This window comes from Lepisma saccharinum, chromosome 18 (genome assembly GCF_977018435.1).
Source record: "Lepisma saccharinum chromosome 18, izLepSacc3.1, whole genome shotgun sequence".
Lineage (NCBI taxonomy): Eukaryota > Metazoa > Arthropoda > Insecta > Zygentoma > Lepismatidae > Lepisma > Lepisma saccharinum.
This window is the reverse complement of record NC_139246.1, coordinates 20,054,525-20,079,054: the sequence shown is the minus strand read 5'-3', so window position 1 is coordinate 20,079,054 and position 24,530 is coordinate 20,054,525. Positions and strand designations below refer to the sequence as shown.

The 24,530-nt window shown below is 37.0% G+C and overlaps 1 protein-coding gene across 1 annotated transcript in view; it reads left to right on the top strand.

The window, feature by feature from the left end:
• Positions 1 to 869: 869 nt before the first annotated feature.
• Positions 870 to 24,530, top strand: part of LOC146002151 (peregrin-like) — a 67,221-nt gene continuing 43,560 nt past the window's right edge. The window contains exons 1-8 of the mRNA XM_083139870.1: positions 870 to 1,238; positions 4,828 to 5,055; positions 7,774 to 7,958; positions 12,263 to 12,483; positions 14,890 to 15,067; positions 16,568 to 16,699; positions 21,220 to 21,408; positions 23,528 to 23,654. Coding sequence (XP_082995996.1) covers positions 1,220 to 1,238; positions 4,828 to 5,055; positions 7,774 to 7,958; positions 12,263 to 12,483; positions 14,890 to 15,067; positions 16,568 to 16,699; positions 21,220 to 21,408; positions 23,528 to 23,654 — 1,279 coding nt within the window. The 5' untranslated portion in view covers positions 870 to 1,219. The remainder of the gene's footprint in view (positions 1,239 to 4,827; positions 5,056 to 7,773; positions 7,959 to 12,262; positions 12,484 to 14,889; positions 15,068 to 16,567; positions 16,700 to 21,219; positions 21,409 to 23,527; positions 23,655 to 24,530) is intronic.

The following is a 24,530-nucleotide window of genomic DNA, read 5'->3' as shown; positions in this document are numbered from 1 at the left end:
TATTATTATTACTACTACTGAATGTAAACAAAGATCTATCCTACGTAGAGCGGCCATATTGGAAACGACACCAGCGCTCTGGTGGTAATTTTAATCGCGAATTGAAAACCGGAAATAAAGTTCCCGCCCTCGCCAAGGAAGAACAGAAATGTAAACATCCGGTGAATATCGCCCATACGTTATTCAAGGCGCTGTAAATTTTACTAGGCTACCTTACACAGAAAGTGTCACTAGCTTTCATTTTATGTCATAATTTAATTTCTAAACCATGCAATAAGATTAAAACGAGGAAAACATAATGCGTATTATTTCTTCTACAATGACATTTGATATTTTTTTATGACATGACAGCAGGTACTTATGTTTTTTCGTGACTCAATAAAACACCAAAAAACAAACAACCAAAGATCCCTTAAACTGGACAACATTCAATTTCAATTGAATGAAATTGGGGGTTCAGGCCCCATTAGCTCCAGGTACCCAAGCTCAGCCCAGTAGGTAGCCAACCTTGGTTCATATTTATCTTTATACCCATGTAGAATGGAATAAGGACTTTTGTTTTGATTTGCTTGACAAAATTTTAAAATTTAAAACGAGCGAGCACCTTGGCTTCACAATACGTTGATAGTTGGCAATATTGAAGTTACAGACAACTTATAGAACAAGATTGAAAGTAAAGCGTGCATGAGTGATAGTAGTTTTAAAAATTTGGGTATGGAATTTTGTTTAATGTGTATGATTGTATCATTATATGTGGAAGCAAAGTAATGCGATGCATGGGATTATGTTTTCTACCTCGCATTTACAACCTGATGAATAAGAAAGTGGAAACTGTACAAGTGACTTAAGGTAGCGTCACCTCTCTCTCGCATACAAAACACTTTTCAGCGCTGCAAATAACGCATTTAAAAATTTAGATAGGCTAAAGAAGCTTGTGAATTACCATACATGAAACATTCTTCATTTGTACAACATGCGGTATAGGCAGTTTATTCGTAGATATCGAAATACAGGTTGACAAGGTTTCGAATTCATCTTTTGAGAATATAGCCCGTAGAACGGCATTCGTTGGAACTCATTTTACCATAAAGTTTACACGTTAATTATCTTTAAGCATCTACATGTATGTAATAACGAATATTGGAAACTGCGACGAACTAATCGTACCCAAACATTTGTGAAGTGGACTACAGTAAAAAAAACTTTCCACATATCGGAAATGAATGCTGCTTTGCAGAGTAAGTTTTAGAGATAGTGGATGCACTAAAACGTATTAAATATTACTAATGTACAACTATGCTCCGAATTATGACATAATAACTTATCCATTGGTCTTAAATTTAGGCTTACCTTCATTTGATTTTTGCAAAACAGATTCTACCTGTATGTTAAACCAAAAAAGAGTTACTTTACAAACATGGATAGTTATTATTTATATTATTATTATTATTTATGGAGCGATTTTACAATACAGGGAATTTCTCCATTTTGTTTGAAATTCGGCATACTCACTAATTTTGGCCCCCTAATCACGAATCTGCAGTCAAAATTTGGCGCTCACACCTGGAAATAGCAAAATAATCGAAATTAAGTTCTTATTTCCACACCCTCGATTTCCGAATTTCCCGCCGGTTCCGGGCTCCGCCCCTGGGGTAATCGACTTACCGCCCCCAACCGCTATCGCGGCCCCGCCTCCGCTCCGCTCCGGCTACCCGCCTATATCTATAGACTCCCTGTTAAGGGCATGTTAGAAATTGGCCGGATTCACCTGCCCCCAAATAAGCGCGAAATTTATACGTGAGCGCCAAATTTTAAGTGCAGATTCGTGATTAGGAGACCCAAATTAGTAAGTAACCGAAAATTCAAACGAATTGGAGAAATTCCCTGTATTGTTAAATTATACCTTATTTATTATTATTAAAGTAGGGTTACAATTAAGCTTACATTTTTTTTACATTGATTCCGAACAACAAAAACAGCTTTTTGCCCTACATGAATTAATATACAGTTGTGCTATTTGTTTATAAGTATACATACAATGGAATATTATAAATTTATATAATTGAAAAATATAAGAAATAGACTAAAATAAACATTTTTTGCAGCTACGTTTTATGAAGGAAGAAATGAGGTAGAATAGGCACAGTGTCAGTATTCATAAATTAATGTCCTAATCTGTTGTTTAAATGTGGCCAAATTTCTCTCCTTTCTGCAATTTACAGGCAGTTGATTCCACGCTTTACTTGCCAGTGATGACAGGGATTTTGATCCGTATCTTGCCTTGTTACATTTTGGTACTCGGATACTGTTGGTGTTGTTGGATCGCAGATTGGGATAATTTATATTACTAGATATCATTACTTTGTCCTTTAATAAGTGGTGGTGCTTGTTAATTGCCTGGTGAATTTTTAGTAGAAATGCATATTTTCGTCTGGATTCCAGCGTGGGTAATTGGAGTTCTTCTCTGCTTGCACGTGAGGTCGTGTGCGCTGTATTTCTTATGCTACGAATAGCCCAAATTTGCATTTTCTCTAGTTTCGTGGTGTTATTTCTATTAATCCCATAAAGTACAGAGGAACAGTATTCAAGTAACGGCCTAATAAATGCTTTGTAGAACGCTAATTTGTGGGCAAGGTGTACATATTTGCAGACAAATTGAAACTGCTTGATTTTAGGTGCTGCGCGTGAACACATTCTTTTTACATGTTGTGAAAAGGATAAACTTTTATCTAGGTGCATACCGAGATATTTTAGAGATTCACATGGTTTTATATTGAAATTTCCTATTTTAATGTTGTCACACACACAGAATGGTATTTTAACACACCATATTTGTTGTATGGGAACATGCACCATACAAATTGCTAAACTCGTGTGGCTTACTAACTTGAAAATTTTAAGAGTCCTTCAAAGGAAAAACAACACAATATATTTTGTGGTACAGTTTCGAATGTTTAATGAATTTTGTCAAGTTTTCTCTAGTATTAGGGAGTGTTTTAGAATACTGGAAACTTGTAGAGGAAGTTAATAGGTTGGAGGGTAACAGTTTATTATATCGGAAACACATTAAAATCTGATATTTTGTGTTTCGCATGGTTCGTACTTACCAATTGTGTATTGTGGAACATAGTTCAAGGTGCCATTATGCTTTTTACATGTAAACAAACACAATTTTTAACATACAGAGTGATTTTTCATTCCTTTCTTCGCTTCTGTAAAACACAATATGGCCGCCACATCTTGACTCATGTTGTGGGTATGAAGTGTTTCCAACCTTCTTCATGGAAAAATAGTTACTATCGTGTTCGTCATCGGTGGAAATTGTACATTATGGACGGGTAGCTGGTGGATAGCCCCACGAACCATTTCCGATTAGGTTAGGCAAGCATAGTGAAAAAAAAGGGTTGGAAACATTGACAGGGGGTTACTTGTGAAACGTACGCTGCATCCAGTTTAGGTACGGGAGGCAAATGAAAACAATGGCAATTGTGCATCGGTGAGAAAGAGGTCTTGAAAAATACATGATTTCCCATTCAAATATAACAGTTGGGCTGAAAAGTTCGTAGGCTGACTCATAGATGGCGTTACTAGAATTAAATCCATGTGATTTTTACTTAGTACTAACCTTCAAAAGATACATGTCTAAATTTCACAGCTGCCGAATAATTAGTTTGTGAGATATAGCATTGTGAGTGAAGCAGCTTTTGTTATTGTGAAAAAATGGATAAAAAAGAATTTTGTGTGTTAATAAAGCATTGCTTTTTGGCGAAAAAAATACTGTTGAAGCCAAGGCTTGGCTTGATAAACATTATTCGGACTCTGCACCAGGAAAATCAACCGTTGAGAAGTGGTTTGCTAAATTTAAACGAGGCGAAATGAGCATCAAAGACGATGCACGCAGTGGACGCCCCCCAAAGAGGCTGTTACCGACGAAAACATAAAAAAAAAGTCCACAAAATAATTTTAAATGATCGTAAAGTGAAGTTGATCGAGATAGCTGAGACTTTAAAAATATCAAAGGAACGTGTTGGACATATTGTGCATGAATATTTGAACATGCGAAAGCTGTGTGCAAAATGGGTGGCGCGCGTGCTCACAATCGATCAAAAGCAACAACGTTTTGATGATTCGAGCAATGTTTAGCGATATTCGACCGTAATAAAATTGCTTCCCCATCCACCATATTCTCCAGATCTGACCCCCAGTGACTTTTTCCTGTTTGCAGACCTTAAAAGAATGCTCGCTGGAAAGAAATTTAGCACTGATGAAGAGGTAATCGCCGAAACTGAGGCCTATTTTGAGGCTAAAGAGAAATCGTACTATAAAAATGGAATCGAAAAATTGTATGACCGCTATAATCGTTGTATCGCCCTCGAAGGCAACTGTATTGAATAATAAAATCGAATTTTGTCAAAAAAATATTTTTTACTATGTTAGCCTACGAACTTTTCAGCCCAACTGTTATTCCACGATGAAAGAAAATACCTCGACGAACGTTGTAAACTTTAGACAAGCTCATTTCCGTAAGTAGTTTCTTCTGTAAAAATGAAGAAATGTGTTTCCGATATACTAAACTGTTACCGTAGGTTAATAATTCAGATTAGTTTAACAATTATTATTTCTCATTCTTTGATGACAAAGGTTTTCCCTCTTCAAGTTTCTTTAGATAGCTATTCAGACTGATTTTTTTTTTTTTTTTTTGTGGTGAAATAATCAGACTGTTCCTTAAAAAAAGAAGTCCATGCTGGTTCTTCTAGCTCTCTTGCCAAATTAGTCTGTTACTTATTTGATTACAATACAAGAAATTAATTATTATATCAATTATAGGTGATCAAACTGTGCTATCAGTTAATTCATCAGAAATGGGATTGGATTTTGATGTATATCAATATTTGAAAAATCTTCGTGCATCATCATCCAAACCACCATACGAATGTCCGATCCAAGAGTGTGGAAAGATCTACAAAAGCTTGTGTGGGCTTCAGTACCATTTGTGCAACTATGACCATAGTTCACCTCAGAACAATACACCTTCTCCTCAACGTGTGACACCAGGTAATATAATTTTGCTTTTAAATTTATTTTCAAGATATTCTTACCACTTCAGTGGATGAATGTGTTGAGTGTTTGCATTCTTAAATTTGATCTAACTATTGTTAATCTACATTTTCCCAACTAGTGTAAAGAGTCAGAAAAGTAACATAAAGTAATAAATACATAAACAAATCCAGATTATTGTTACCTTCGTTTTATGATATACTGGGTGGCTATGAATATGTAGCCTAGGTCCACAGTACCCCATTGCAGCATTTACAGTGCATTGTTCATTTAAATGGGAACCATATTCAACACCTCTTATGACAAGTATGTTACCAAAATTTTAGAAAAATAATTATTGTCATTTGTTTGAATTTTTGTTTTAAGTCCTCTTTGTGCACAGTTGGATCTACAGTGTAAAAGAGGCATCCAAACCACTGTGCAATGTGCCTCCATTATGAACTTGGGACTCCTTGATTTCAAGTCTAAAGTACTAGTTATACATTATCCACTTTCTCATTTCAGTCTGGGGGATACTTTTTCATGGCTCACTCTGTATTTATGCATTATAATTTGACATAAGCGGCTTACTAACTAGACCTGACCTAACAACTGTGAACTGTACAGTAACAGCGTCATTGTTTGAGGAGAAATACATATTTAATTTACCAGAGCATCAATAGAATGACTATGTGCATGAGACAAACCCTAATGCTCATCATGGAAAAATAATTCCCATTAAAGGTAACTTGAGAATGGATGGCTTATTGCACATTGTTGAGGAAAACTTAATTATTTTAATAGCATTAAATTTGCATGAAAATAGTTTCTGCCTCTTCCATGGATAGACATAAACCTGATAAAATATTTGTTTACAGTGATAATTATGACATTTTATGAAAATCACAGTGAGCACTTATTGTACATTCTTGAAGAAAATGTGAAGAAAGTAAAATATAAATTTTAATAACACTAACTCACACAATAACTACCTCATATTATGTTAGGTAACAATTCTGATTGCTACAAGTTGAACAAGAGAATGAGGAGGTTTTTGAGAATGCTGTAAATGAGGTGTATTTTTAAAGCAGAAACTATTAATCTCTGAGGAATTACATAATGAAAAGTAGATTACACAAGTGACTATGCATGTACAGTGCATTCGGTTTAGCCTGAGCTCTGGCATGCGCAAAGTGGGAAATGTTTGTCGTCTGCAGATGATGTCACATGACTCATAGGAGCAGTGTTGCAATTCGCACAAGTTACAATTCCACTAGAGATTGAACTGTCAAAGGCTATATGCTATGCTGTTGTCTCTTTTTTTTATATAAAAAAAAGAAAAAAATTATGAATCTAAAGTAGGGCACTGTCCTTCATGATCGTCAAATTCGTAAATTGTTGTACGAATACCACACTTGTTAAATTGGTCCACAGCATGTTCTTTCTTCTGCATGGTTTGTACTAATCCCTTCCCAGTTACCATGGTGCGATCATTTTCGTTTAAGTTGCATTTCAAAGTTCATACTGGCACACCAGTAGCTGCGAAAACATGTCTTTGCACTTGCTTAACATTCAACGAAAAACCACTGTCATCTTCTTTCTTCATAAACTTATGCACGTTGAGATTATTTCTCTCCTCTGACCGTGAATCACTTTGCTTTCTCCAATATTCTTTCCAGTTTTCATCTCAGCTTCCGTTGAATTAACACTTTCCGGTTGGATGGTTTTCACGCGTCTTTTACATGTGGACAGACGTTTTAGGGCATTTTTTAAAAAATCCAGAAAGATACACTATTAATGATATCACAATGTGTTATATATCAAATGAATGCTTAGATTCTGTTCTAATAGATAATTCAATTAGATGTTACATTTTTATAATTTACACATTTGCAATATTTATTGAAAAAATTATGTATTTTTGAAAAATCAGCATAAACACGCACTGTGCACGTTATCAAAAAATAAAACAAAATAATGGTAAGCCTTTACCCAACCAGCATAAGATGCTCTCTGGTGGCAAAAAATATAACTATCTCCAAGCGTGTGCAATGATAATCGCATATGGTTCGGGCAAATAAATTTAAACGTAATGGACATACGGCAATCATATCCTAGCCGATTGGTGACCTGATTGGGTGTTTTTCTCGGCTTGCATCACATCTTCTGATTCCCGACCGGAAAGTGTTAAAACATCCTAAGCAACACAGGTCAACAAACAATCACCTTACTCGTGGTACTCTGCCTCCTCCCCTTTCGAGAGGAAAGGGAGGAGAGGGGGGATGCCTCATTGGCTGGGGGGGCTTAATAAATGGGTGTTTCACCGACACAAGGAATCCTCTGTCATTCTTTTCCTTGAACTATCACCTTCTCAAACTGTCGCTTTAAAAAACAAAAACTTAATGCAGACACCAGTAAGTACCGAATACCCCTTGAAGTCAGGTTTTGGATATAGATAATTGTTAAGGCGGAAAACTCGCATTGTCATACTGACAGCAGGCTTCTGTGCAGCTGAAGGCCAGAGCTCAAGCTAAACCGAATGGCCTGTAAGTTGTCTGTTTTTGCATGGAAACATGCATAGGAGACAAGTGAAAGTGCAAATCCTAAGGTAATCAATTGTGTTTTTTTTTGGGGGGGGGACAGATTTACTACTTTGGCTCATACCAAGATGCTAATGTGAGTGTTTCATTAAACATGGAAACGAGGCTTAATAGTGTTAATAAATCCTTGAATTAGTTTCAGCAAGGAAGAAGAAAGGACACCCAAACCAGTCTCGGCAGTTTCCATCAACGTCAGATCTTCTCGGTGTTCCAGCGAGAGAAGGGTTGACATATGCTGAAGCACAGAAAATGGTTGAATTTGATATTGGTGGTCGGATACAGAGAGTAAGCATCTATGAACCACTCGAAGTAATATCAAAGGTAAGATCTGAGGACACTTATTGAAAATGTTCTTCATGTGTAATGTATACAGTACTTTGAAAGACCAAAATGTGATCCACAAGTTAAAACTTAGCTTAACTTGGAGTTACATCAATATATATATATTTTTTTTAAAAAAATACTTGCTTATGGATTATTTGCATTGAGAAATGGTATAAGCTCCTGAATAGAATAATATACAATGCTTTTCACAGTCGAGTTGTCCATGGATCAGTGGCTAACGTGCGGGGCATTGAGAGCACGTTTTCCGGTAAACTGGATGCAACGTCCACATAATTCAAACTGCCAACTATGTAATGAAATAAGCTTTTACATTGACAGTTACAATTAAAATGACCATGTACCTTGTTGTCATCCTGCATCCACACATTTACGGCACCCTTTGAGGAAATTTTAACTAACATGTATCAGTTTTTATTCCGAAATTCCTTCAGTTTCGCTTTCGCAATTCCTTCACTTTCTCTCCTGATGTTTTCTTCCAATTCTTCTAATGTATGGCTTCAGGTTTAGAAGCTTTGTAGCTCGCCACGGAGACGTCATGGAAATGTGTGTTTCTTGTGCAATGCACCAGATGGATTTGTGAGGAGTATTTTCCAATTGTGCTCCAACTTCATCTAGTATTTCTTCGTAAGCACATGCTGTTTCACCCTTTGCTTCTTATCAAGAACAGACCCTGTTTCCCTAAATTTGTTCGCAATTTTTCGAACACTGCCTCTGTGTGGAACATGAATGCTCATTAGTTAACTTGTCACATATTGATGTATATCTAAATGTTATGCAGGAATCAGGCATGTTCAATAAATCAATATTAATGAAGTTATATATAGGGATCAAATAATGATAATTGGAGGCAAGTTGTCTATTGAATGTGTAATAATTCAATAATTAATGTACTGAAGAGTCGTGTTATGACTGTACATATAGTATTTTATTTATATTAAGTAGTTTAGCCAAGGAGGAGATTGGGATCTGCAAGGCTACTACCAAGTATTGTTTCACGTATGTGTGCCTCATAATCTGACCCATAATTTTATGTCTTGAGAAAACTCCTTGTGATCTGCATATTTTAGATAGCATACAGGGTGATCATAAAATCTTCGATCTCTCACGTCGTTTTCTATAGAGAGTGGGGGGGGGAACTATGTGACTGTCTTCTACATCCACAAATAACAGTATTGACTTTATTTCTATTGTGTACAAGTTTATAAAATTAACAGGGAACCATTGTGATTAAGAATGCTGTATCAATGTCGATATTTGTTTTAAGTTGTTGATTTAGATTAATTTTTGTTATATGTAAGAAGATTGACTTAAATGTCTTGAGTTAAATATCACAAAATGAGTTTTTATCGAATGATTTAAAGTGAAATAATATTTATGAAGATAAATTGTGCTCTTTAATTTCTTGCAACGTAAGTTATGTAATATTATGGAAATCAGTTGAGCGCTGAGGACATGGAATTAAATTTTTAAATTCAGTAATAGTCTGCTCATCCGTTGTGCACTGAATAGCTCTGCTCATCCTTTGCACACTGAATAGCTCTGCTCATCCTTTGTGCACTGAATAGCTCTGCTCATCCTTTGCACACCGAATAGCTCTGCTCATCCTTTTCGCACTGAATAGCTCTGCTCATCCTTTGCACACTGAATAGCTCTGCTCATCCTTTGCGCACTGAGTAGCTATAGTCTATACAGTAAATATAGTATAAATATAGTAAATACTGTTTTTTGTCGATGTAGAAGACAGTCACAAACAGGAACAGAAAAGATGATGATTTTTCATCAACTTCCGAGCCCTAGTCTTTGTTTGAGCATATACCTTCTGTTGGATTATGACAACACAGCAATTTGAGTATTTTTCGATTAAAATTGATGAAAGTTCCTATTGCTCTTTTAAAGAAAATAAAAGGAATTGCTTAGAGTGAATGCTAATAATAATGAAGGATATGTTGTGCAAATTAGTTTGAAAATAATTGCAGAATTTTCACATCTAGCATGCCTAGATCGAGTGGAAAATTAGTGCTTTGAAATAAATATAATTCCTGAATTGCCAAAAGTGCCTTAAATTGCCTTAATGCCAAAAAGAAGGAGAGACCACAAATTCGTTGAGCAAATGGAAACATTCGTGGAATTCTTCACTAAATTGATTATTGCGAACATTCTGAAACACAATTATTCAACTATTCCTAAACTCCATACTCATTGTATCTCAATGGAATACTTACAAAAACAAATTAGAAAAAATACATGACCTTTCATTCCTACGAAAGAAGAGAAATTTGACACCAGTACTTTACCAACTGCTCTACAACATCGCTGGCAGCGAACGTCTTGAAACGCATCAATGACTCTGCTGCCACTTTTCTATGTGATGAACACATTTTTGCTTCAAATTGTGAGCATTTTACATTTTCGCTCATTGCACTGTACTTTGCAAGCCCTTCTTATATTTATTTTATATAAACTATTTGTAATTATGTCCCTTTGTGTTCAAACTTGACAGCCAGTTCCTTCAGGTGAACAACTAGCAAGGGCAGTGTTTCCAACCTCACAACAGTTTCTCTGATTCCAATTTTAACATGCCGAATTGCAAGTATTCTCTAAAATTATTCATCACACTTAAGTTTTCCATTTTGTTCTCTATTAATATGTTAGATGAGTATAGTTTCTGACTACATGTTTTAAACAATAATGTAAATCTTTCACCACAGTGTTTGTCGCCTTGTAGAGGGGCCTGTAGTACAGTTGACTACTCTCTGCTGGTGCTCAAGAGCTATGTTGCCAAATTAATGATTTCTGGACTTAGAAATCTTTTAGGGCGGTCAGATAACATTTGGAGACATGTACATAAAAATTCATTGTTTTAAATTGTATGTGTAGCGTGGCATTATTAGACTGCAGAGAAGCACAAGTAATACGTAAATTAAAAGAAATAATGTGAAACACCTGATAGAACCTTAACACTTCAAAAACACCAGCTCTCTGGATACTGAAGCACTGACACATCCATTGCCAAGGTCAGTTGTGGGCCTAAATGCTGGCAGATACACCCTGCCCTCACTGCCTGGTGCGCTAGCTGCCACGCCATGGACGACTTGACCATGAAGAGCCCTGTAGTTGGTAATACTCATGTCTTACAATCTAGATGCTCAAACTTACATTCCAAGTTTGGGGGCAGAAGGAACAGTTCATTGATGCTTGTGATGGTTTGGATGTCAAACCTGCAACTCTGCTTTGCTGCACCATGTTGAGAGTTGATTCACTGTGTACCCATTCTCGTGTCTGTGATTATGGAAACTTCTTCCCTTAGATCTTCTTCACTTGTGCAGCAAGAGAAAGCTCTTACTCATGCTTGAGGAAGTCCTAAAAATGTATCATCACATTTAAACAACAAACAACCCTTTTATGCTGGGTCGGTGGCAAAATGTGTTAAGTGGTCAACTTTCAATCTAGCCACAGGAGTTCCTGGGTCTGAATCCCAGCCTGGCCATGGGTGTTCTTTGTGAGTGTCCCTTCACCACTTACATCTAAGTATCAGCAAGTCAAAAGTGGCAGGAAATTGATGTAAATTAACAAAATACAAACAAACCTTTATGTATGAATTATTGTACAGGATATATCAAAATAGAGTAAACAAAATAGAACAAAAAGACAGAACTGAATGATCATCTGTAGTTTTCAAGTTTGAAACCAGCCATCCACCAAAGGTTAAAGTCATTAATTATTTTACTGATCCAATATATCCATAAATAGCCTGTAATTTTGTGCAAATTTCTGCTGTTATTTTAATGATTATATGTGTATAACTCATGTGTTCTAGTTTTATAAAGTAAATATCTAAATATGAAGTTTCTTTACTAAAGGTAAAACCCATTGAAGCTACTTGTACACTTAAATTAATTAAGGGGGTTAATGAACAATTTGTGATCTTCATTTGATTTGATTGATTTGCTTTATTTTACTTCAGTTTTGTGCCACTTTTTGCCTAATATGCGATGAATGGACACTCGCAAACAACCATGCCCAGGGCAGGATTTGAACCTGGGACCCCGGGCATCATAACGCGATGTGCTAACAACTCTGCCACTGGGGCCAGCATTTTTGATCTTCTAGAAGTGTTTGCAATATTATATCCATTGTTGCTATTGGTAAATTTCATATTGGCCAATCAGTACAATAAGGGGATAGGAATAATGGATTAAAGAGAAAATGTAATTGTAATTTGTAAATAATTCATTATTATAAACATTTTAAACAATTGCTGTTGCTTCTCTCCTTTATAGGAAGATTATGAAGCATCGCTTCCCCCAGGCACCGAGGAAATAGTGCAGCCAGAACAGATCAAGACACCATCACACAAGTCTTCAAAGCATTCTCTTGACGCTAGCAAGAACACCAAGGAAAACACAGAGGAAAAAGTGTTGAAGCTCCCCGAGCCATGCTTCAAGTGCATCGACAATTATGATATTGAAGATGCACCAGAAAGACCAAATTCTTACATTAGGTGAGTTGGCTGGAATTACTTTTTCTTTCAAATTGTAAAGGATTCAATAATGTGCGCTGCTCCAAAATCTAGTTGAGCTTTCATAATAGTTAGGTAGGGAGGTTAAAAACATGCATATTTTGTATCCTCAGAACCTTGCCATTAGTGCTAACTGCTAGTATAACCACTACAGGAACCCGAAAAAGTTCAAATTTTGAATGGGGCTGGGAAGAACAATTCAATTTGGACAGAATATTTGTAAGGTTTATACAAAATATTTCCACTGGGATTATGCCATATCAGTGTATATGCAGGGTGTTTATCACTGGAAATCATGGAAAAGTCGGGAGATTTACTTTTACTGAGAAACTCGAAAAATTACGAACTTTAAACCTTTTCCACCGCATCCCCCCCCTCCCGAAACGTTAATTGTTGGGCATTGCTTAAAGTGTTGCTCTTTACTCATTCTTACTTGTAGAATTTATTTTTTTCAAAAAGATGCAGTAGTGTGCAAGTTATAGCCACTTTTAGAAATCTATTACATAATAATATGGCAGTAACAAAGGGAAACAGGACTTTTTCAAACTTCACTTGTTAATAGTAGCAACAATAGATGTATTAATACGGAGAAAACTAGTACTCACTTTTATCCGCGAAGCTGTTTTTTCTTCTCTTTCGATTAATTTCAGTGGCCACTGCCACCATCCTCGTTAGAACTTGCTGTACTGTTGCAGCAAGTTCCAACGAGGATGGTGGCAGTGGCCACTGAAATTAATCAAAAAAGAAGAAAAAACAGCTTCGCGGATAAAAGTGAGTACTAGTTTTCTCCGTATTTATATACTACCGCGTCTCTGTTTTCCCCAATTATGAATAGATGTATTGTTTTGTAATTGAGTATGTCATACCTTCATATGTATACTACAAAAGGAAAAAAAAAAAAAAGGTAAAGTGCTCCCCTGTGCTTAGCACCACGCCATGAAGGCGTGTAGGGGGTAACGCCCCACACTTTCTTGATCCAGTCGTGAGTAGGGGGTGATGTGATTAGTATCACGCCCCTGACCGCCTTTACCCCTCAGGGTTTCCCCCCAGGTACCCATGTTATCCGATGCTGGGTGGGCACCGGGGCTGCTTCCAACGTTAGAAAAGTTCCCAGATTTGAACCGGCCGGGGATAGAACCTGGGACGTTTAGCATGGTAGTGAGATGCGTTACCGACAGAGCCACCGTGGGCAGTCCATGTGTATGCTTTTGTATAGTATATGTATACTAAAGATAAAAAAAAGACAGAACTGAAATATTGTATGTAGTTTTCAAGATATGCCATGTTAATTGTTGCTGCTCGCTGCTGGTAGAAATATCAACTGCCCGGGCACTAAAGGTTACGAGTAGAAATTGTTTATTTAATAGTCTGGGAAATCCGGTCTCGTTTTGAATTATTTTATCATGTAGAAACATACTACAGTAAGTGGCTATTGATATTTAGGGGGGGGGGGGGGTTGTAGATATTTATCGACTAATTTATTACTATATTTTACCATAAATATGTATTATTTGCACTACTATTGTTATGGATTCATAGAAAAAATAATTCTTTGTCAATCATTAATCAATACATTTCAAGTATTAGAAATTTCCTTCATCTATCCATCGGTCAATTGCTCATTTAGTTTCCCTTCACATTATCACCTTTTCATGTGAAAGTAATATTCTAAAACTTAAGTGGTCACCTAACCTTCTTCCAGACATGTTCATGTGCATTTCTGCATTTCCCTAATGATTTGATCTGTGAAATTTTTATTCTTGGGACTGGAAAACTGGTAAAATCAGGGAATTTTGTTTTTATGAAATTGTAGGTACCCTGAGCAAAGTTTTTTTTTTTTCGTTTTAATACTCATTGGTTAACATAGTGCGAATATTAAAATGGCTATCATTTCTCAATTCAATACTGGTTTAAAATTATTGAAAAGTATGCATCCTGCATAACTTCTAGGATTTTTAGATACAATTGATGATAATTTCAATCTAGTATGGCCCTAATTTATGGAAAATTTTGCAGTCTAATCAGTCAACATTTTACTTTGATTTGTTCATTTTATAAACTTGCAACTAACTCTTTCTCGACACAGTCAAAACTACTTACACATCAACCCTTCATGCTACGAATAAATAATATTATCCGCAGACCAAGAATAGTGTAGCCATTTCTTCATCCATTTCATGCATGAGATCTGAACTTTTCTGGTTTTACTTAAGAGAAGAAATCATGCATGTACTGGTGATGCAGGCAGGAAGTTTAGGGACAAAAATTTTGTTCATGTGTTCACTTGTGGTTTTTGTAAACTGTAAATCGACATAGCATTTAAACTATGTGAATCATCATACATCTGTTTTCCAATACTGCAGCTACATGATTGGTGATTTTTTTCAGGTTTATAGAGAGAACCCCAGACGAACTGGATGCAGAAATTGAATATGACATGGACGAAGAAGATTGTGCTTGGTTGAACATAATCAACGAGAGAAGAACAAACGATGGTCTTCCAGAAGTTTCCATGGAGTCTTTTGAACTTCTCATGGATCGTCTTGAAAAAGAGTCATATTTTCAGGTAATGGTTATACCCATGCATGTCATAGAAAGATATTTGCAGCATTGGTTCTTCACTTTTGGGCAATTTTGGCTAATCACAACATGGAGGATGAACAGTCCTAGGACAAAATTGATAAAGGAGGACTCACAAAGGAATATGTATGTCCAGGCTAGGATTCAAACCTGGAAAATTCACTGCTGATATCATGGGATTCATTAAGCAACACTTTGTTGTATTTTTAGGACTGATGCTATACTTTTCCTCATTCTACTAATGCCAATACTCAAAAACTAACAAATAGAAGTTGTTCAAAATATTGGTTAATGCTAATATGCAGAATGGCCTTTGGGTGCCAAGAGTGGGGGAGTGTAAGGAGACTTTACTTTTATTGGTAGACAAAGCTTAGCATTAAGAAACCGTAGTGCGGGGCCAAAAAGTGGGGGCTACTGCCCCAGCATAGCCCCTTAATTGCCACCACTACTAATATATAAATATTGTGCTGCAATTATATGCATTAATTTACAATAATTTTGCTTTAAAATATACAATAATTGCATTGAAGCATTGAAATAACTGTCTTGTTAATCACAAAACCTACTTTTTTCATGTAATACTGGTGCAGAATAAATGAAAATTTTGAATTTGCATAATTTTCAGTATAATTAGACTGTATGAAAGTGTTGTGCTGCATTTTAGCTGACCCATGAAATATGCAAACTCCAGAAAAATACTATATTTCACTGCATAATCTCAGATTTTATGCACTTTTTTTTTTTCAAAAAATAATTCTGCTGGGATTACCGGTACTTAAAAATAATTTATTACTAAACTGTCTTTAGTGCAAGATAAGGATACATGGAATTCTTGTGAATATACTATGTTAGAATAGAATGTAGTCCAAATTGGTGGACATCATTTCTTCGTGACACTTGAGCAAATATTTTTCCGGTCTAAAAAAAGTTAACACATTAGTTGTTATTCATTTGTACATTATACTCGAAATATTACTCTTGAGAAAATTTACTTTGGTGTTGTACAGCACTTACTTACAAAATATAAACTTCTGTGTCCAAAATTTCTGCGCTGCTCTGTATTATTGGTTTCATTATCTGATATGCCGATGTGATGATTACGCGATGAAAAGTTATAAACCAGTTTTTGAACTGATAGAAATGGTGTGATGGTGACGATTATGGGGTGAAACACGGTATCATCCAGTATAAGCAAATAAATTCCAATCAATGCTTTCTGGTACCAATACGTTAGTGTCAGCTCTGCCTTCATTTTGTTTAGAATTACACTTCATATTGTGACATGTTATTCCAATGTTAATTTGTTTCCAAGTATTGCGAAAATGTTTTACATTTATTTGTGAAAGTTCTGCATGAAAATCAAAGCAAAGGTGATGTAAATACAGCAGTTTCTTTTTTTGTACTTCTACCAAATATTAATTAATGTAACAGTAAACCAACAATAAAATAGTGCTCTTATTATGGCCTAAATAATGATCTTCTTCAGATGCAGAATAGTGGGAAGGAGGAAGGTGGTGTTGTAGATGATGATGCAGTATGCTGCATCTGTATGGACGGAGAATGCCAGAATAGTAATGTGATACTTTTCTGTGATATGTGCAACTTGGCAGTGCATCAGGTTAGTATGAACATTTTTGTAAAACCATCTCTTTCGTGAATTAATTTGTGTTACTACTCTCCATATATGAATTCTTAACTCAATGATGTTAGTTCTAATGTCCTTCATGTATAAGTTTCTTGCATAGGTAAATTGCATCATGTGGTTTGTGCTTAAATTTATTGCATAATTTGGCTTCTGGTATAGAAAAAACAGCTAATTTGTGAAGTGTGGGATTCCTGAAAATGTGTTGTGGTGCCAATGGCTTAACGTAGGTGATTCCATTGTTGGTCCATCAAATCCCATTGTCATAATTATCTGTCTTTTTTTATTATTGAAAGTCCCCCACCTCTGGAATAGTAGTAATGCTGTTGCTTTGTAATCAAGGAGTACCAGGTTTGATCCCTCGCAGATGTATATTGCACTCCCACTTTAAACTGTAGGTCTATTCCTGATTAGTGTATATTAGCATGAAGTGGACTTATGACAAATAAGGCCCCCTTTACTGATTAAACCTACAACAACTTGTAGTCTGGATAGAATAGATGCTTTGATACCAGTTTGCACAAACGTTGCACAAACTTGGGAGTTTCAAAATCCATGGGTCAGCATTATTTTCCATTGCACCAATATGAAGGGCATAACATATCACACGAGTCAAGAGACCCTAGCTTTCCTCTAGGATAGTAGCCATCCTCAAAGCAAGTGCCTAAATGTCATACAGATGGAAGCACGTGATTGGTTACCTGTTTTGAGATGGCTTCGTTCTACTTGTAGTGTGGCTGAATGACAGAGAAAAAGAGAATGGATGGAGGTCATGGGATATTGCTATCTGCTGTAAACAGTGACAAGCGAAACATTTCAAGCATGAGATAATAATTGATGAATATATTTACGTGAATAATTTTTTATATGTTATTGCAGCTTGCAATCATAGTAAGTAGTTTTACAGTGATGTTTGTAGTAGATTTTTGTACACAGTGAAGTCCATAAGTTCCCGGACGAAAGCAATAAAGTCAAAGGCGTATGAGTTTTGACTGTTTATTTACTCAAAATAGGATCCATTTGATGTGATACATTTGCTCAGCACGAGTTTTCAATCTCTTCATGGCCTCAGAAAAGTCTTCTTTTGGAAGTGTCTTGAGTTTGACGGTAACAGCCTTCTGGAGCTCTTCAATCGAGTCGAATCTTGAACCCTTAGGGAATTGTCCGGAGGTGACAAATCTGGTGAATAAGGTGGATGGTGCAATGTGGAGACTTGCTTTTCAGCGAGAAAGTGGCGATTTATTGCTGCCGAATGAGCCGGGGCATTGTCGTGCAGCAGATGAAGAGGTCCGGGCGAACTCGTTGGATTCGAGCTAGCAAGCATTTTAACACTTCCTGATATAATTCCTTATTTACTGTTCTACCTGGAGGCACGAATTCTTTGTGAACAACATCACTGCTATCGAAAAATACGATGAACATTGTCTGCACCATTGATTTTTGGAAGCGCAATTTTTTCGGTCTTGGTGATGTTTTACCGATCCATTCGGAACTCTGACGTTTTGTTTCAGGATCGTAGGCAAAACACCAAGTCTCGTCACCATTAATAATCTTGTCTAAAAAGTTCTCGTCACGGTCAATCATGGATAACAAGTCTTGACAAGACTCAACTTGATTGTCCATTTGCTCCCGTGTCAGAGCATGTGGGACAAACCTTGAACACAGCTTCCGTTTGTTCAAATCTTCATGCAAGATTCACAAAACCACTGTTTTGTAATGTTTAGTGTTTCTACTATCATCTGACGTTACTTTCCGATCCTCTTTAATCAAGTTAGCGACAGCTGTGATGTTCTCGTTGGTCTTAGTTGTTGTCGGCTGACTACTGCGTTCATCGTCCTTCACTGTCTCCCGGCCCTCAGCTCACCCGACGTTTCTGTTGGTGCAACAGATATTCAGACAATTCGTGGGTTAACTGTGAGTTTACTTTTAGTCGCGGGTAAATGTTTGTGCCACTCAAAAAGGGTTGTCCGACTCCGTGCTGACTCACCGTACACCTTCTGAATCAGTTCCAATGTCTTTGTTGCTGAAAATTCAGCTTTGCAGCAAAATTTAATTGCTACCTGCTGTTCCTCCACCTCGTCCATCTCCAGAGTCTGACACACTCACACAACACCAGGTTATATCAGACGTCCGCACTCTTCAACAACAACTGCTAGACTGATGCCTCTCAGCATGGCTGTTCGAAAGGGTTCAAACTATGTAGTTCAACAGTCATCCGCTAGATGGGGTTAATGAGAAGGCTGCAAAAAAATCAATACTGGAACTTATGGACCGCACTGTGTATGCCCATCTATCTTCACTTAGTTTTCACGATCGTTTTATGGCTAAGACTGTTATACTTTCTCCGGCTACTGGGTGTATATTTATATTTGTATTGCACATGCAATTTTACAAACTGTACTGCAGAATGTGCACAGTAAACACCTACCAAGTATATATTTAATAACAGACTATATATTTGTTGCTTTTTATGTACATAGTTTCAGTCTATTAGTTTCCATTTTGCATTTATTTAACTTTAAAATTCTGAAATGATACATTACCGCTTACAGATGGAGCCATTACTCAGCTGCATGTGGGTTAACTTTGCTTTTACTCACCGATCTCGGAGGGTAAAGTTGACACTCCTTTTACTCCCAGCTCACCCGACGTTTCTGTTGGTGCAACAGATATTCAGACAATTCGTGGGTTAACTGTGAGTACTTTTAGTTGCGGGTAAATTGACGTTGGTGCAAATGGCAATCAGGAACTTATTGAGAAATATGTTGAAATTCCTACAACTTACACCTTGTCGTGATAAAAAACTGTGCATTGTGTATTCCATCCAGGGGTGCCCATCCCCCCAAGGCCCATGATGCACTCCCCCAAAGAAGGTAGAACATTTGCCCCCCCCCATGTTTATGCCAAATTAATTACTCAAATTATTTTTGTCAGACAAAATTTGCGGAAAAATATAATACCAGAGGTGCAACCACGAATTTTTGTCTGGGGGGGCAAGTACCAGGATAAACGTACCAATAATAATAATAACATTAATAATGGCTTTATTATTACTACTACTACTATTGCCAGTAGTAGTAGTAGTACTAGTATCAAAGATGTCATTATCCTCATAAATTACGCAAAAAGGGAGTAAAAATCTGTGCTAAAGCATTTGTTTGGAACAAACCATTTGAAATATTGTTTCAACACTGTCAATTTCACATTAGCAAATAATGGAAATCAAGCACACAAACTGTATTTTTGAATGGCAGAAAACTAATGATAACTGCATTTCGAAGCTACATGTGTAACTTTCATGTACAACATATGTTTTACACATATGCAACATGTAGCGACATAAAATAAGAAAATACATATGCAACAAGCTAACACTAATTTGTGTACGTATTCAAAGCTTATACAATACAAATATACAACATATATTATTTAAATACATTACATTACAGAAAACAAGCAGATTGCGAGCGAATCGAGCAAGAAATTTTTAGATCCAAGTTTTACAATGTAAAACAATATTGATTTAATAGGGCACAAATAATTTCACTGGATGCCATGGTATTCTCTCTTTCACAACTTTTTTTCATTTATATCATTCGGCACCTATGGCCGACTCCCGCCGCTCCTAGCTACAGCTCTGAACTTGACGAAAACGAGAAAAGCAAATAATGTGAGCGAAGCAAGCAAGAAAATTTTACAAAATTAATTTTTATTTGCATAAAATTGGGATTCCAAGGGGTAATTGCTCCTCTGTACCCACCTGCAGGTGCCCTTGGCCGTCAATGTTTGTCCCCTTTTTCCCCCCCTTAGAATTGACTTCCGTTGAAGGTTGGGGCGGGGCAATGACACCCTTCCTCCCTGTGATTGCATCCGTGTATAATACAGACATATTTAAGCAATATATGTTTACTTTAGATATTTTAGGCTCACTGCCATTGTTAGTCAACCTTATTCTCCACAGTTTGTCTGCTCGTCTAACCTTGTATTAATGTGAATACCCCCCCCCCCTCCATCCAAACCAATTCTAAAGGCATAAGAAGTGGTGTTCCATTTCAACCCTATCGCCGTGATCACCCACTGGTAGGTAGAAAAAACTATACATAATAACCAAAACAAAAATCAATAACAAGTCAATCACATGATACCATCCCCCCTATTTTTGTGTGAAGATATATAGAATTGGTATAAAATTTTGTCCCCCCCTCAAATCTCATGACACAGGCACATCATGAAATCCCCCTGTAGGCACCCCTGATTCCATCCTTGATTTTAACCATTATTGGTTTGTCCACCAAAAAGCAATGTCAGTTGTATGGATGTTAAGATGTTTGGGAATTTTTTTTTTTTTTGACCTACCGAATACTAGAGTACACTCTTCAGCTATGCAGGAGCCAATAAAAATATTCATTACTGAAATTTGGCAAAGCCTTTTTTTTAAACATAGGGACAGCTGCATTTCCTGCATGTGTGTAATAACAATGTTTTTTTTTTAACAGGACTGTTATGGTGTTCCGTACATACCCGAAGGGCAATGGCTATGCAGAAGGTGTCTGCAGTCTCCATCACGTGCAGTGGACTGCGTTCTCTGCCCAAATAATGGAGGAGCATTCAAGCAGACTGACAGAGGACAGTGGGCACATGTGGTTTGTGCCCTTTGGATTCCAGAAGTGAGATTTGCCAATACGGTAATTATTTTTAGTTCTCAATCTCTTAAGCTAAACTATCAAGCCTTTGATTGATTTTCTATGCCTCTAAAGAATGATACAGTTACTCCTTTTATGTTGCTTGCTTCCACTTTTAGCTAATTTCCATGATGTTGACGAGTGATAATTAGATTAAATTAGTGATGGATTAATCTATACTCCAATGATGTGCCTATAATTTTCTTTTACCAATGTGGTAACTAACTTAGTACAAAATTCTGACATTTTTCTTGTACGAGGAAGAATCAAATGAAAACCGCAATTAATTTTTTTTTTCCCACTATTTTAATGCGAGGATAATGTTTGATTGTACATTATTTTTCTATATAATCCCCTCCCAGTTCAATGCACTTATGCCATCGGATAGGTAGTGCTTCGATACCGCATGAGAAAAATTCTTTCGGTTGACTGTGTAACCACTCGTGCACCGCCGATTGGACGTCTTCATCAGACTTGAACCTCTGCCCTCCAAGGTGCTCCTTTAATAGACCAAAGATGTGGAAATCAGATGGTGCCAAATGTGGTGAGTATGGTGGATGTGGTAGGCACTTGAAGCTTAGGTCATCGATGGTTTTCATGGTTGCACGAGCAGAATGAGGATGGGCGTTATCATGTTGAAGCAAAACACCTGCACTCAGCAATCCCCTTCGCTTTGTGCATATCGCTGGCCTCAAATGGTTCTTGAGAAGGTCGGTGTAGGTGGTACTAGTCACTGTCGTATGTGGGGCCATGTAGTGTTCCAGAATTGGACCTTTCTTATCCCAGAATAAAGTCAACATGACTCTCCCTGCAGAGGGCTGGCTGCGAAACTTCTTTGGTTTTGGCGAAGACGAATGTCGCCATTCTTTGCTTGCACGTTTCGTCTCCAGTTGAAAATGGTGCACCCAACTTTCATCCCCGGTGACAATGTGAGCTAGAAAATCCTCACCCTCCTCTTCATAACGCCTCAGCAGCTCTTGACATGCGTCAACCCGACGGACTTTCAGTTCCTGAGTCAGCTGTCGAGGAACCCACCTGGCGGACACTTTTCTGTAGCGGAGTTCGTCATGCACTATGTGTTGTACTGAACCGAAGCTCATATTCAGCAAGGAAGCCATTTCAGCCAGGGTGACATGCTGGTTTTCCTGAATAAGCCGATCTGCTGCGGCTATGGACTCCTCTGTTACAACTCGATGAGCCTGACCCGGACGGGGAGCATCAGTCAATAAAGTCGAACCTTCTGCAAATTTCTTGCACCAATCGTAGACTTGCCGCTGTGACAGACAGGCGTCCCCATACTTCGTCTGCATTCTCCGATGAATATCAACCAGTTTCACACCTTCACTCCATAAAAATTGAATAACTCCACGCTGTTCCTGCTTGGTGCAACTGCGCAGTGGTGTCGCCATCTTGAATCAGCTGTTACTCACATCCAACCCCATCTACCGGCACTGCTTCGTACTACCAGCTCGGAAAGACGTCAAGGAGTGTGTCTGCAAATTTCCAAACGCCTAGAAAGAAAAAAGTTTTTTAATGGCACTTTTGCGGTTTTCATTTGACACTCCTCATATTTCTTTACAAGGGTAGGTGGTAGGCACACTTAAGTAAAGCTTGGTGCAGGAGTTGGTTCAGTAATGCTAGGATTTGGTGGAGGAGTTGAGGCATTGTTTGCTGTATGTATAGCATACTTGCATTACAAACCAATATGTGTATGGGCCTCCAAGTGGCATTGTGGGAATGCTCTTGCCTTGTGATCAAGTGTCCCAGGTTTGATTCTCAGTGAAGGCAGTTGTATGTAAAACACTTTAATCTTTAGGTCCAGTCTCATTTAGCCTGTCTAAGCATGAAAGTGGCTCTAAAACAAACCTCCAGCAGTTTTCTTGTAATCAAGGTGCCCTGGGTTTGATCTCTGGTTAAGGCATAGTGGTTCAGATCAAACTGAAAAACTTGCAATACATACACAGTATATAAAGGTATACATTTTATCAGCCTAAGTGTTATGAACCTGTATATTTATTTATTACTATTATTTTGTTGCAATCTGCAGAAAAAATAAGCTTTGAGTGTGTGCAATTAACTGTAAATAATACTGGTAATTGATTAATTTGGACGCTGGTTGCAGGTATTCCTTGAACCCATCGATAGCATTGAAACAATTCCACCTGCTCGATGGAAACTGACCTGTTATATCTGCAAGCAGAGGGGTGTTGGAGCATGTATTCAGTGCCACAAAACAAACTGCTATGCTGGTAAGTTTATTAATTCTTTGTGGACAAAATGCAGAGTAACATGACATTCCATTTATCATGTTCTCTTGACGAGATATTTTGTTCAAGTTCTGTAATATTTTATTCCTTGAACTCAAGGTACTTTGGCAAGAAAAGAAACCTCGGATTTCCTAAACTTTATTTGATGATACTATTAAATAGGTACAGGACAGATTATTCTGAAGATTATTGGTATGTTCCCATATAGGTACTAGCCTGCAGCTTAGTGCAAAAATGCTTTAAAGTTGATCTAAACTGGGCTAATATGAGGAATAATGTCAATTATTGTATAGTTCTGTTACATAGAAATGGCACGTCAAGACTTCATACTGTCAATCATCAACCGAAAACGAAATTTTTTAAATAAGGAATTCACGATGCCGATTATCAGATATACCATCTGGTGACATTTGTTCAAACTACTGTATGTAGGACACTATGCCACATTGAAGTTGTTTAAGGCATGGGGAAGGTGCGAAAGAGTGACATCTAGTGTTCAGTTTTTGGATGTAAATCTTATTTAGAACATGTGAGAAATTTTCATCTGTTTACACCCCAAGGGATCAACAAATGACATGTGTAAATAAATCAGGGAAAGCAGAATTGATGGACAGAAGACTAGCATGGGAGATGATACTGCAGTGCAGCAAAAAAATTATGTACAAGTCTACTCACGTCATTTTTAGAAAGATTATATATTACCACACAAGTATAGTTTAAATTTATAATTTATAAATAAAACTTTTTTTATCTTTCTTTTCGAAAAGTCATTAAACGTCTTGCCCAGTGCATCGAGATAAATAATATATTATATTTGAAATTTAAAACAAATGCAAGTTGATTAAGTGCAAAGATGAG